Source organism: Barbus barbus, assembly GCF_936440315.1.
Source record: "Barbus barbus genome assembly, chromosome: 1".
NCBI lineage: Eukaryota > Metazoa > Chordata > Actinopteri > Cypriniformes > Cyprinidae > Barbus > Barbus barbus.
The window spans coordinates 36,193,655-36,209,350 of NC_136729.1; the positions used below are offsets into that span (position 1 = coordinate 36,193,655).

The 15,696-nt window shown below is 39.4% G+C and overlaps 1 protein-coding gene across 4 annotated transcripts in view; it reads left to right on the plus strand.

The window, feature by feature from the left end:
• Nucleotides 1-15,696, plus strand: part of LOC306872667 (protein phosphatase 3 catalytic subunit alpha-like) — a 200,140-nt gene that overhangs the window by 103,414 nt on the left and 81,030 nt on the right. For all 4 annotated transcript variants that reach the window (XM_079421340.1, XM_079421341.1, XM_079421342.1 and 1 more), the window contains exon 6: nt 6,166-6,305. In XM_079421340.1, the coding sequence (XP_079277466.1) occupies nt 6,166-6,305 (140 nt within the window). The remainder of the gene's footprint in view (nt 1-6,165; nt 6,306-15,696) is intronic.

The following is a 15,696-nucleotide window of genomic DNA, read 5'->3' on the forward strand; positions in this document are numbered from 1 at the left end:
CGGTCGTGACTGCACATTTTTGGTAGTGACAGTAATGCTTTGGTAGCAACCACATAACATTACAGAATTTTACCTAATACTAAAACACTACTGAAACATACTACAACCCCAATTCCAGAGAATTTGGGACGTTTTGTAAAAGCAATAAAATCAAGCATCTGGGATTTGTTCATTCTCTTTAACTTAAAAAGTACAAAGAAAATATTTCCAAAGTTTTCACTGTCCAACGTAAATGTATTTTGTCAATATGAACAAATTTAGATTTTGATGGCTGAAACACACTCCAAAAAAGTTGGGAAAGAGGCATGTTTAACACTGTCACATCAACCTTCCTTTTAATTATAATGTTTCATTGTTTGGGAATTGAGAAAAGGCCAATGAGAATTGGTGAGTGGAATTTGCATGCCAAGCCACTCCGTGCGTATGGGTATATAAGATGGTGGCGTGCATCCACTCATTCAGATTTTTGCTTCGGAGCCGATCGCTTCGTGAGCGCTGCTTCTCTCAAGAAGAAAGAAGAAAAGAAGATTTCATCGAAGCTGCAGGGGTTACTCTGTTCGAGTTTCACCACCCGTGCATTTCAGCGGAGAGATCACCCTGCTAGAGCACAGATAAATGCTGTGGTCCTCCCCTGGGCACTCCGACTAAAAGAGCAATTTAGCACGCACGGTTGTTGAGCGTCTTTCGAGATGACTTTCCGACCATGAGCTTCTGGGTGTGGTAGTTTCCTTACCTCTGACGAGGGACATGATCGCTGTCGCACGTGTCTGGGCCGTAAGCATGGGCTGGGTGCCTGGACAGGACCTCAACTGCAGTGGCACATCAATTGCCTCGAGTTGCTAGCAGTGCTGCTTGCTCTTCGCCGGTTTCGACCGTTGCTGCAGGGCAAGCATGTACTTGTCTGTATGGTCAACACTGCGACAGTGGTATATATCAACCACCAGGGTGTCTCATGTCACAACTCACCTGCCATCTCCTCCTCTGGAGTCAGACGCTGCTCAAATTGCTGCGTACAGTTCATGTTCCAGGAGAGCTCAATCTCGCGGCCAATACACTCTCATGACAGCTTACCCTTCACGGAGAATGGAGACTCCATCCTCAGGTGGTTCAGCTCATTTGGATTCGATTCGCGGAGGCCCAGGTGGACCTGTTCGCTTCCCGAGATTCCTCCCACTGCCGGCTGTTTTATTCCCTGACTGAGGCCCCCCCCCCCCCCACGGCACAGATGCGCTGGCACACAGCTGGCCCCGGGTTTTATGCATGTACGCCTTCACACCAGTGAGCCTCCTTGCACAGACCCTGTGCAAGATCAGGGAGGACGAGGAGCAGGTCCTGTTAGTTGGGCCGTCCTGGCCCACCCGGACCTGGTTTGCTGACCTTGTGCTTCTTGCGACAGCCTCCGTGGAGGATTCCCCTGAGGAAGGACCTTCTTTCTCAAGGGATGGGCACGATCTGGCACCCACAGCTTCCTATGGATGCTTCCACATAGACTGCGAACATTCGTGCACCAAAAATGCAAATGTTTTTTTTTTTTTTTTCTTTGTCCAGTCCGACAAATATTTTCAGTTTCGCACAGTGAAAACACGGGCCGTCCAATGAGATTTGAGCTAGGATCACGTGACCGGAGCAGCTGCTGTTGCACAAAAGGGTGAGAATGGTGGCGCTGTTTCGAAAACCAGTGTAAACAAACAACTAAGAAGAGTATACCGGATAAGAGAGTGGATGCTAAGTTCTTGTTATCGTTGGTATTTGAGAACAGATTTATTCTCATGTTCTTCAGACAGAATAACATTTCTAATAATTCTCCACTGAATCATGTGATCTGTAGAGCACCGCCTGTTTTCTTCCACATGCACGAGTGTTGAGTCAGAGCGCGTTCACTCTTTAGATCTTCCGTATTAAAAAAATCGAGTGAAACATTTTTCTACAAATAGACATGATTATGATGATATATTTTCTGTATGTGTTTTGTATGCAGCTCATGGTATTTTTTTTATAGCAATAAAGGATGTTTATGACAAATATTAGCAGTGTAGCGTTATTAAACATACAAAGAGTGCATGTGTCTGCTTATTATAGAATCAAAATCAACTATAAATCACAATCGGAAGTTATTACGAGCACTCGATGATGGTTTAAAGTGGGTAAGCAAATACATTAATAATTAAATACATTTTTCAAGTGTAGCTTGATACTAATTGTACTTATAATTATATTTTTGGATGTAGCCTATTCTTGTAAGCATTATAGATGGTTTGTGTTTCTGATGTAGAACCAAACTTTGTTTATATCAATTTAGATGTTAAATCCACATATGAGACACATATCTGAGGAAAAATACATTTTTGGTCGGCGCCACCTTGCGTGCAGGCGTGAATTAGCAGAAGGCGAACATTCGTTTTGCGCTCGGTGTGAAAGCACCATTCGTCGGGGATTCGCTTCGCTTTTCCACATCGCGCTCAGTGTGGAAAGGCTTTCAGGCTGTGATAGATACTATCACTCAAGCTAGAGCCCCTTCTACGAGGCAGGCCTATGCTAAATTGTATTTATTCGTTGAGTGGTGTTCCTCTCGCCAAGGGGACTCTCAGAGATGCTCAGTTGGTGTAGTGCTTTCCTTCCTGCAGGAAAAGCTGGAGCGGAGGCTGTCCCCCTGCACTTTGAAGGTGTATGTCGCTGCCATTGCGGCTCACCACGATGCAGTGGATGGTTCGTCCCTGAGGAAGCATCACCTATTTGTCAGGTTCTTGAGAGGTGCGAGGAGACTAAATCGTCCGTGCCTTGCGTATTTATATGAACGCACCCGAAGCTTCAGACGCTCCAAGCTACTCTTTGTCTGCTTTGGAGGACAGCAGGAGGGGATGGCTGTCTCCAAACAGAGGTTGGGTCATTGGTTGGTGGATGCCATCACTTTGGCGTACCAGTCCCAAGGTGAGCCGTGCCCCCTTGGAGTGAGGGCTCATTCCACTCTGAGCTGTTGCCTCCTCCTGGGCGTGGCACACGGCGCCTCTCTTGCAGACATCTGTAGAGCTGTGGGCTGGGCGACACCTAACACTTTTGCAAGATTCTACAGTCTTAGCGGGATGCGGGCTCGGTGTTCGGCTTGCTGCACCATTCCTAGTTAGGATACGTGCGCTTTTTCCCAGTTGTTCCCCGCTGATGAAGTCTGGGTCATCCGTTGCCCCGCAGTTGCAGACTTGGCGGAGAAGTCTGTTACTGCGTCTGGTAGAGAGTGACGCCTTCTCTCCAGACCTGGCAATGATGTCTCAGTTCTGCCACGGTTGGATTCCACAGTTCGGGTTGTGGTGTTTTCCATAGGGACCCCTAACGTCAGTCCCTCATGCCACAACCTCGAACTGCGCTGAATGCCAGGATGCGTCTCGGCCCCTCAGCACAAACCTGAATGAGTGGATGCACGCCGCCATCTTATATACCCGTATTTACAGGGAGTGGCTTGACATGCAAATTCCACTCACCAATTGACCGTTTGCAAAGAGCTTGATTGACAGGCGATCTGACCAATCAAAATGCGGATATATGTGCCGCCGCTGCTATCCGCCATCTTGCGCGACAGCTACGGCCTATCTCCATAGAAATACATGTTAAAGCGGGGTAAAAAAGGTTGACTGGATCGGGAGCTATTTAGCTATATATGCACATGTGCGCTCATCTGTTTTTAATGCAGGTTAACTGCGATGCTTCATGTCATCTTCCCAAGTTTTTTTTAAGTTTCATAATTTTACAAAGAAAATATTTAATAAATATGTTTTTTGGAACTTTTTTAAATAATTGAAAATATATTTTTAAAAACAACAGTGGAAAAAAAATATATATATAATTGTCATAAGATGAAATTTAAGGGTTAGGGTTCAGGACAGCCACCTCCCAATTGAAAGCACCCAATAAATGATAAGCTTAAATAATAAGCTTACTAATATTTTAAATATTATTGTGGGTTTCAACAGAAAATAGAAGAATCTTAGTAAACATCTAAGATTTGAATACTTAAATGCTTTTAAAAAAAAATTTTTTTGGTTGTGGAACAGCTGTTTGGGCCAGTTCTGTAGAATTTCCCATATACACTGACTCTCCACATCCTCATCCTTTGTAAGCTCTAGAAAGTAGGCTCTACAGAGAAAATTTACTTTTGCAACACAGAAAACAGTGTCTTACTGGCATGTTGATAACAACCAACTAAAGTGTTTGAGGGCAGGTCGAGGTAGTCATTGTTTGCAGATAAACAATGAAAACCATAAGGTGGCATTATGCTAATTTCTTACTTCCATAGATAAAATATAGAAGTGATTCTGAAATTACTGGAGACTCGTTTTGGCAGTTCAGAATCAATTCTTTAATATTTAAAATGTTGCTTTCCTTCTAAAACCTTTCTAAAAACATTTTACTTTGTCACACAGCTATATTACACACTTTATGTAAGGTAATATTCGAAAAAGCATAATGGGACACTTTAACTCTTATTGTAGAAAATGACCTTAACACATAGTCAATCTCTGGCCAGAAGATACAGTACTAACAATGTTCATCCCCACAAAAATTACTTTTTTGAATTCATTATATTCAGGGTGTTACAGTTAGAACACAACTGAGAACCAAAATGAATTTATACAGAACAAAAAACAATCTGAATCTGGCATTTGCCACTTTTATCACTGAATGTAATGAAGAATTTCAATAATCTATTTCTTCTGAGGAATAAACTTGGTCGGATTAGTCCTGCATCTCTATAGTATCTAAGATATTCTAAGCTTCAGGAAAAGGCATCTAGATTTTGCAGTCACTTTCCTTCTCTCTATTAAATGTCCCCATTTCAAAAACAATTCTCTTTTTTTCGCTCTTAAATATGACTTTCGTAACATCTGTCACTCCCCTGCTGTTAAAAAAAAAATAATAATAATTAGAAAAGTGATTATGCAAGTATGAGGTGATTTTGTCAAGGCCATCTGTTATCATGGCTGAGATCAGAGGTTCTGATGATTAGGGGGCGGTCCTTTACCAATTCAGTTATTTTCGTCCACACTTACCTCTTAATTCAGGTTTTAATCTAGAAGACAATTTAGATTAATTTGTTCCGCTGCTCATTGAATTTATTTAGATTCCTTTAAAGGCAGGGTAGCTGATTTGGTTCAAAAACATGTTTTGTTATGTTGGTTGAAAGTCTGTTCAGATCCCGATAGCAGTCACTAAGTTAACTGGTCTAAATTTATTTATATGTATTTATATCGTTTGTGGAAGGTGTAGGACCATAAAATGTTTGTCCAAACAAAATTACATTACAATAGGCTGTCCTACCTGCCTGTCAAAATATGTATTTGCATACCTATACGAACCCTGTTTGCGCAGACATGACACGTCATCAACGCGTTCCAGTGAGAATGAAAGGAGTTATTATTGTAATATTTAGCACTTTGTACTGTAATGTTTTCTTACTGGTGAATGAGAAGTGAGGTAATCTGACAGCGTAGCATTCAATCCTCCACCAACGCCATCTTTCATCGTGTCGCAGGTTAGTCTCTGCTCTGTCTGAGCGCCTTCATGTGTTTTGGAGGAGGTGTGGCCTAGCAGCGTTATTATGCAGGGAGGGTGGGGGTCTTGCTTTCAAAGCTAGCTTGCTATCGCGAGCCTTTCTGAAATCACCTACCCTACCTTTAACTTTGTGAAACCTTGAAAGCCATTGCTGGGCACAGTATTTAATAGCCACGAATAGCAGTGTAATAATCCAACAGAAAATATTCTTTAAAAATATACTGTATGTCTTTAAAGCATAAAATACATGAAAGTGGGGGTAAGATGAGCAAATTTTATCTTAAAATAGTTTTGTTTACTTCAAAGTGAATTTTATTTCTTTTTAGTGTCAAAGTGTATTTTATATATTTAAAACAGATTTTATGTCTTAACAAATCTGTTCAGGTCAAAAAATATGTAAAACTTACATGTATGTTTGTGATTTATCTATGTACAAAACTGTGGTTTTGGTGAAAGATTATCAATAATTTTTTACAATTTAAAATAATATTTCCCAAAAAGCTGTTTTTAGCAGGTTTCTAAAATGGTTCAAGTCCTTTTTTTTTCTTTAAAAAAATATTGATGTTTTACTCTAACATGGTAGTACTCTGTATATATAGTATATAGTGTATTTCTCCTTTCCAGTTAGACAGATTCAAAGAGCCTCCCGCATATGGACCAATGTGTGACTTGCTTTGGTCGGACCCACTGGAGGACTTTGGCAACGAGAAAACCCAGGAACATTTCACACAAAACACAGTGAGAGGTTGCTCCTATTTCTACAGGTACCAAAAGCCCATTAAAAAAATGAAACCAGAGAACACTTTACATGATTACATTTTTAAGATTAAACACTATGCAGTTCTGTACAGTGGAATAAAAATAAGTAATCTTGCAGTGTGTTATTTGAGCATGAGATAAATGGCTGAATTGACACTTGCTAATAGACTGGCATGTTAGATTAAAAAAATTTGGAATATTAAAGGGGACGTCAGATGCCCATTTTCCACAAGTTGGTATGATTCTTTAGGGTCTTCAGGAAAAGTCTATAACATACGTTGGTTAAAATTTATCAATGGTAGTGTAAAACAACACCCTTTTTACCTTGTCAAAAACAGCTCTTTTCACAGCGACCCATTTCGGTGCATGTCTCTTTAAATGCTAATGAGCTACTGCTCACCCCGCCCCACTCTTCCGTGGGGTGAGTAGATGTCTGAGACTGTAAAAAGCCAAATTCATAGTGGCACATGCTAACTAGCACATTATTAGGAAAGGTGATTTGCAAAGATTTAAAAAAAAAAAAAAAAAACTTCTGTAGGTGAAGCTGGATCACAAATGATCACAAACATAAATGTATTTAGGTAGATTGGGGGCACATTCCCTTAAAAAACAAAAGTATTCCACTGTGTCTTTAGAGGTTGGGAGTAAATGATGATTGCTATGTGCATTATTACATCCAACAACAAAACACCTCGATCGCCTAGGAGCCATTCTTGTCTACACCTGCTCTGGTGTCGAGACAATGGCGGACTGTTTACAGTTCACTCAGGACAGGTCAATGCTAAAACATCAATAGTCATGGGAGGGGCCTGTGCCTGTGTGACGTCAATTTGCCAAGAATCTTTGAACGGCTTGATCTGGGACCGTACTTATGATTTATGAGGATTTAAAAAAAAAAAAAAGTACTGGTGAATTTTTATCATTATAGGGAGGGTGTGTACACACACTGCCAACACACATTTATGTTCAGACACCACGTAAAAGTGATTTTGCATCTGTTGTCCCCTTTAAAACATTTCCTGCCTCATCTACATCTTCTTGAAACCCTCCATAGAATATAAATAGCATACATGTTTCTATTAACATGCATACTGTAAATGAAGAAAGAGTTTGATTCGCTAGTGACTGTTACATAAAGATGATTAATGCTGTATGTTTGCTTTGCCTCAAAAAGTAGGAAATATCATGCACCTACTAGGGCTGGAAAAATAAATTGTTGCATTGCAAATCAAGAAATGATTCTGCATCGATTCTGATATTTTCTGAATGCATTATGATTCTCTTTGGAATCAATTCTGAGCTTAGTTTTTTTAACAGCAGATGGCACTGCATGCTTAAGGAACAGCCATACTCTGCTTGCTTCCTGTTCCTTACGCACTTGAAACTAAAATAATCATTCATAAAGTTCAAAATGGTTGAAGAAAATTACAAGGGTGTTCACAGTGGGCTGTGTTTACATTAACCTCATCTCATAAAAGCATTCTGAGTGGAGTCACGTGATGTGCTCATTAACTTGATTAGAGCTCCGTACGTTTGGATTTTTTTTTTCTTTTTGTTTTAAGTTTTATTCATTGGTGGTGCTTTACCTGATGGCATGCAGTCGTAAACAGCAAGAGTTGTCTCCGTCGGCTTCTCCAACTCGCCAAACTCAAGCGATATGATGGACAAGATGGCGAACATTTTTACACACTTTGAGGACATTCTAAGAACCGAGTTGACGACAATGTGAACGAGTTCGCTTCTCACTTGTCAGTTGTTCAGTCGCTATCCTCTAAACTGGATCTTCTTACAGGGGAGATGAGAGAACAAAAGAAAGTTGTCGCAGATCACGATAGGCGAGTTGCCGCGCTCGAGCAACAGCAGTGGTGGAAAGGGCACTGAAAAAATATACTCAAGTAAAAGTACCATTACCTTCCAAATAATGTAGTGTGAGTAGAGTAAAAGTACTTGTCCAAAAAAACTACTTGAGTAAGAGTAAAAGAGTAGCCTATTTAAAAGTACTCATGCGTATTAAGTAGTGAGTACTGAGCTGTGGATTATACCCTGTCATAATTAAGGCTGTGCACTGCAATTTAAAAAAAAATTGTACATTCTGTAATTCACATTATCTTGTTTATGATAAAGAATGAAGAATATCTATCATCCAGCAGTTTTAATTTTGACTGCCAACTCTTTTAATACATCAAAACAGCACAGAAACAGTATTCAGTTGAAGAAAAGATGAAAGTTATTCTCAGGACAATCATCCCAATTTAAATCATAAAGCTTGGAAAAAAATAGATTTAAAAGCATGTGTAAGGCCACTGAGACAGGGTGCTGTTGTTGCACACAAAATATTAATGTTTAGAATAGTGCAAATACAAACACAATAGAAACTCACAGTGCAGCATCACACATGATATGGGTTCAAATGAGAGCCCATTTCTCTTCAAAATGATGCCAGTTTTAGGATTTTGCAATAAAGAACTAAACTTGACAATTTATGTTACAATTTTAACATTGTTCTAGATGGATGGCATCATGCCATACCTTTTACACATTTACTCAAATTGTCACACTGATAATACAATTTGTAAGGAAAAATGCATTAAATAGCGAAGTATTTCTGAGGAAACTTTTTCAAAAGAAAAAACGCGTGTGCGCAAAAGTCTCTTTGCTGAGCCGCGGCAGTCTCAGTGAATCAGCAGCATCCACAACTGAATGGAACAAAAAGTGTTGAACTTGAAAATTGTTTATGCGTGAGTGCACTTGCTAAATGAAGGCGGATTGTATAAAATTGTTTTAGTTTTTTTAAACGTTTATTAACGAGCTGCAGTTTTGTTACATCACGTGCTTACACAGATGCAGTATATTAACACCACGGGTAATCAATAAGGTGCATATTGGTCCTCAATTTGAGTACATTATTTCCAAGCGTTTTAATTGTGTTTCCAAAACACTTTTTCACAGCGCGCATCATCAACAAGCAACAACGACTTATCCAAGTGACTGCTGCAGAACGCATGCGAGAGAGAGACGAAGCAGCACAGATCGTACGTCTCATAAGTGAGTGGGAATTATACCGAATGTAGCACTTGCGGAAGTTAACACTACGCAATACCTGCGACCTCACACCAAATTTCAGGCCTTGTAGATAGGCAAGCATAATCCTATTACAAATCGTTTAGTAAGCAGAAATCCGAAATTTACCTTAACATATTAGAGGAAGATCCTGATAACTCGACTGAATTGATGCATGAAGAATGCACTTCCAGCAGCCATGATAAACAGCAGTTGGCTGTTAAAATGTTCTATGCACAATTTGATTTGACGAAAGTCATGAGACCGATTACTCTCTCTCTATCCAATCACGTTGATGGATAAAAATAAAATTAAAATAAGCATGTAACAACCACAAACGGAGGAAAATAGCAGAGTAAAAGTACCGATACATCACTTAAAATTTATTAACTACTCAAAGTAAAATTACTGATAAAAACTACTTAATTACTGTAACGTGAGTATTTATAATTCATTAATTTACACCCCTGAGCAACAAGTTGTGGACTTACAGGATCGCAATAGCCGCAGCAATCTGCATCTGGTTGGATTGCCTGAAGGTTCCGAAAAGGAACCCTATGGGCTTTTTGAAAAGATCGCTACCGACGTGGCTCCCGTCTCTGGCGGGCAAAGAGATTGAAGTGGAGCGAGCGCATCGCGTGTATATGCGGCTCTCCTCAGATCGTGCTAAATCACGGATTTTCATCTTTAAACTGCTGCGGTACACGGACAGGGAGCTCATGCTGCGGGCCGCCAGACTTCATGCCCCAGTGAAAACTTCCGACGGAGCAATGCTGTCTTTCTTTCCAGATTTTTCTCCAGTCACCGCAAAAAGAAGTGCATTTGAGCCAATTAGGAAGGAGATGAGAGACACTGGCATCCAGAATTTTCTCCTTTATCCTGCAACGCTGAAGGTCATTCTCAATCAAGGTGAACCTAAAATGCTACACTCCCCAAAAGAAGCAAGAGTTTTTCTCAGATCTCGTTCATCCACCAACTCTCAGTGAGCTTCGGCTAGACATTTGCCGTCTAATCGGAGAAGAGATGCTCTAAATGGTTAGGTGACTGTCTTTCACTGTTCGCTTTAATGTTCACTTCTTAATTCATAGTTCATTGTGCATACAGTATCGCTTACTGATAATGATATTTTATTTGTTTTAGTTATAATCTGTATCTGTTTTTTTTTCGTTTGATTTTTTTAAATAGAAATACTACCTAGTCAATATGTGACTATGGGGCCAAATGTTGGTGCTACAGTAATATGCAGGTTTTTGTTGACGCCACGGACCATATTAAGGGGTGCTGGCAGATCAAGGTTTGTTCTTGGTTTGATTTGCCATAGTTCATGGGAATGTATTTATGTTTTTTTGAATGGTAACGGGGAGGGTGGGGGGTGGTTTAATGATAGACTCAACTGGTTTTATTTTCAAACTTGTATTTTGTCTTATTATGCAGTAATTCTGTTTGATACCTATGTTGACCTTAATATTCTGAGTTGTAATATTAATGGCCTAAATGGCCCTCACAAATGTACAGGTTTTCTGGATTTTTTGCGAAGAAAAAAAGATTGATATAGTGTTAGTTCAAGAATCCCATTTGAAAGAGGAGGATATACACAGGTGTAATAATAAGTTTTATGAAGTGGTATCTCACTCATTTTCAGATACTAAAACCAAGGGTGTTCTAATATTGGTTCCGGAGGATTTTAAATATTACTATTTTCAGATAAAGGTTGTGATACAGATGGTAGAATAACACTAGTGGACAATAGGAATATTGTATTTATCTCAGTTTATGCCACTTGTACTCCTGACCCTACTTGTTTTCTCTGTTTTGTCAACCTATCTCTTGAAGTTTTCAGATTTTGAAATTGTATTGGGTGCAGATAGGAATTCTGTAATGTCACATATCCTAGATAAATCTGGACCAAAGGACTCTCAATCTTTGTGTTCTGATAAACTTTGGCAATGTTTAACCTCATCCTCGTTGGTGGATAGTTGGCATTTATTAAACCCTTCTGCTAAGTCTTTCACTTTCTTTTCTGCTTCTCATAAATCCTATTAGCGAATTGACTATATTTTCATTTCTACTTCTTTATCTTCAGCTGTTCATGATGCCGATATCTGTTCCTTATCTTTGTCGGATCATGATGGAAATTTGTGCAGATTATCTTTGATCCCTCTGCCATCTCGTGCCACTAGATGGCAATTTAACCCTAAATTGTTAATTGTTACAGGATGAAAATTTTTGCTGTCAATTCAGAAATAAATTTGCTGAGTTTATTGAAATTAACCAAGGTTCAGTGGATGATCCTCGAACACTTTGGAATGCAGTTTAGTAGTAGTAGTAGTAGCCCTTTATTGTCACTAGTCACAAGTGCCAGCGAAATTAGCCATCAACCTGTCCATACATACACAACATACATGCAATATGACAAGGGGGTAGACAAGGCAGGAAGACAGGGTAATTGAGGAAGAAATACAGCATAACATGAGGAAGGGGGGGAGAAAAAAATAACTCCCAGACGATGCTCCTTTGGGAGTACAGTGTGAAAACAGGAAAAACATCCCAGCAACAAAAGCACATAATCAAAACAACATAGACACACGACTTTGCAACAAGGGAGGTAATCCAGCTCCGGCAAGCAGCCATCCGGTCCTGCAGCCATTCTCGGCGCTGGTCACAGACCCGCTTGTCAGACTGGCGGTACAAAGCCAGTCTGACAAGCGTTATAAGGAATAACTCAATTTCATATGCCTCTTTCCTTTAGAAAAACCGACACAAAAAGATAGTTGAACTGGAATCACAGCTCCAGAATCTGACTAGAGATAATCAGCGTTGTTTTTCAGACAACACACTCAGTAAAATCATGGCGGTTAGGTCCGAACTCAGTTCATTACTGAGATCCAGGGCAGAATTCCTGATCCAAAGATCCAGGCAGAATTATTATTTTCAAGGGAGTAGACCAAGCCACCTTTTAGCTCTAAGATTATGCAACAGTGAAAAGTTTGCTAATATTTCAGCTGTGAAATCCCAATCTGGGCTCATTATGACAGACCCAAAAGACATTAATATCGCCATTCACTCTTTTTACGCTAACCTCTATACTTCTTCTGCTGATGGTGATCCTGACTCTTTTGCATCTTTTCTGTCCAACCTTGATTTACCTAGGCTGTCAGATTCAGATTCAGAATACCTGGCTGAACCGATCACTCTTCAGGAGCTGGAGTCAGCAATTTGATCTTTGAACAAAGGGAAATCCCACCCAGGGAAATGCCACCCAGGCATAGATGGCATTCCAATCGAATGGTATACTACTTTTTGGTCAGATTTAGGCCCCCACATGTTAGATATGATACATTTTTCAGTTACTCGAGGCTCATTTCACCCATCTATTAATATAGCTGTTATTTCTCTCTTGTTAAAAAAAGATAAAGATCCGACTTCCTGTTCTAGTTACCGGCCACTTTCTTTGATAGGGACTGACGTTAAATTATATGCTAAAGTACTATCTCGTCGAACAGAGAAATTTATGAATAGGTTAGTTCATCATGACCAAAAGGGATTCATTAAATCTCGCTCAGCTTCGGAATCGGATAACTTACGCAGGTTATATCATTGCGCAGTATTATCTCTAGATGCGATGAAAGCTTTCGACCAGCTAGAATGGAACTATTCACAGGGGCGGTTTGCTCTAACCCATTCTTTATACATCGAGGTACTTGTCAGGGTTGCCCGCTTTCTCCTCTGTTATTTGCCCTATCCTTGGAACCCTTAGCTCAAGCGGTCCGACAATCTGAAACTATTTCTCCCATAAATATACGGAATACTCATCATCATATTTCTTTGTTTGCTGATATCTTATTATTTTTGGAGAAGCTGTCACATTCTGTTCCTCATGTGTTTAATTTATTTGACTATTTTGGATCTCTCTGAAGTAAGGAGTAAGTCATGTTTACTTCCCCTCAATTCTAAAATTGATTCCATGTCCCTTTCTATATCTATTCCATTGGTTCAAAATTTGAAGTACTTGGGGATAGATGTTTTTCCTTCCCTGCAGGAAATCGTCTCAAAAAACTATAATGGTATTCTAGCCAAAGTATCCTCAGATTTGGAAAATTGGTTTCGTCTACCTACTTCTTTCCAGCCCCGTATATCGGTGATTAAAATGAATGTTCTCCCACATATTCATTTCTTTTCTTCCATGATTCCTCTCGCTACTGGAATAAACGAGATGCATGTGTTTCACAGTATATACAATGATGTAGATTACATGGAGGTCTTTCTTTCCCTAATTTTAGACTGTATGATCAAGCCTTTTCCCTCCGCCCTTTGTCAGTTTGGTTTGATCCTGACGCTTCTGTGTCTTGGAGAGCAATTGTGAGGAATCTATTGTTTATCCATATAAATTGAAGCATCTTGTTATTTCGGGAGTTCCACTTAGGCATTGTAAATCTCGGTTTGGTCCCATTGTAACCCACCTACTCTCCACATGGAGTGATGTTGAAAGACGTTCACAACTAGTTACAAAATGGCATAGTCATTCGCCTATTTTCCAAAATAATAACCTTTTGTCAGGCAGTACTCCATTTCATTGTCCGCAATGGACTCATAATAAAGTAAACACTCTGGGAGATATCTATGATGATAGTGGTTTAAAATCCTTCCAGAATCTTAAAACTCAATATGATCTGCCAGGCACCTCCTTTTTTATGTATTTGCGCATTAGATCGGCCCTACGGGCATATGGGGTGCCTTGGAACTCTCAACTGCCTGGTCACCCTTTGCACAAACTAATCCTTCCTTCTGAGGAATCTCCCTCCTCTGCTTCAGTCATCTATCTCTTTCTTCTTGAGCATTCATACAAACCTTTATCTATCACAATTGTTTGGGCTAAGGATCTTAATGAGGATGTGCATGTTTTATTTTCCGATCAGGTATGGGGTATGTTTAAATTGTCTTCTAAAAACCCTAATCACCAAATGATTCATTGGAAATTGCTGCATAGGGTTTACTTGACTCCAATTAAACGTTTTTATATGAATCTGTCGTCTTCTCCTAAGTGTAATCTCTGTTCTCAAGGAGTTTTAGGCACATTTTATTTTTTGGGAGTGCCACTCTCTCTCTCACCTTTTTGGACTCAGCTCTCACAGGACCTATCATATTTGATGGGTACTGAGATTTTGGGACTTCACCTTGTCCACCCAACAAAGATCTTTACTGTTAGCTGCTCTCACAGCAGCAAAAAAATTGCTAGTCAACCACTGGAATCCTCCTCACACAATGGACAGACGAACCTGGACTGTATATTTGTTGGACATTATCTCGATGTAACTCTCTACTTCTCGTATACATGGATCTAACGTGAAAACTGTAAATTCATGGCATTCAGCTTTTAATGTTGTCTTCTTTTCTAAGATCTTTGTAAATTATTTTATTGTTATTTGTTTATCTATTAATATTAATTAATATGTTTATTATTATTATTTATTTTATTTGTTATTTTATTTTTTGTCTACCAATGTGTGGGATAGGTTGGGGTGGGTTTTAAATTTGTTCAGCTGCTTTTTGTAAAATTCAATAAACAGTTGTTAACATAAAAAAAGCATTCTGAGCCGAGGTGAAATTACATGACTCAACTGAACGCACAAGCACTTTTCAGTGCTCTTTTTCATGAGCATTTGAGTGTGCTGTTAAAAATTAGATTAGAGCGCCATCTGGTGTTAACTAAAATTAAGCTCAGAATCGATTCCAGAGAGAATCGCCATTCATTCGGAAAATCTCAGACTCGATCCACAAATCGTGATGAATTGATTTATCGTTGCAGCCCTAGCACCTGCCTGCTATAGAATGGCTGCAGAATGAAATGAAATCAGATTATATGAGCTATTTTTGAATATCCTAGCTAGTTTCAATAGGTCTAAATGGGACTTGGAAGCTTCATTTGACCTTTAGTTTGTGATATAAAAGCTGTTGCATCAAATGCAAGTGAAGAATAGCCAGTTTAGCTCTTACAACCCAAATTCCGGAAATGTTTGGACGTTTTTTAAATTTGAATAAAATGAAAACTAAAAGACTTTCAAATCACATGAGTCAATATTTTATTCACAGTAGAACATAACAAATGTTTAAACTGAGAATTTTTCACTTTTATCCACTAAATGAGCTCATCTCAAATTTGATGCCTGCTACAGGTCTCAAAAAGGTTGGCATGGGGGCAAAAAAGGATTTTTTGAAAATATTCAGCTGGGAGAACATCTAGCAACTTAAGTTAATTGACATCAGGTCTGTAACATGATTAACTATAAAAGGGATGTCTAAGAGAGGCAGAGTCTCTCAGAAGTAAAGATGGGCAGA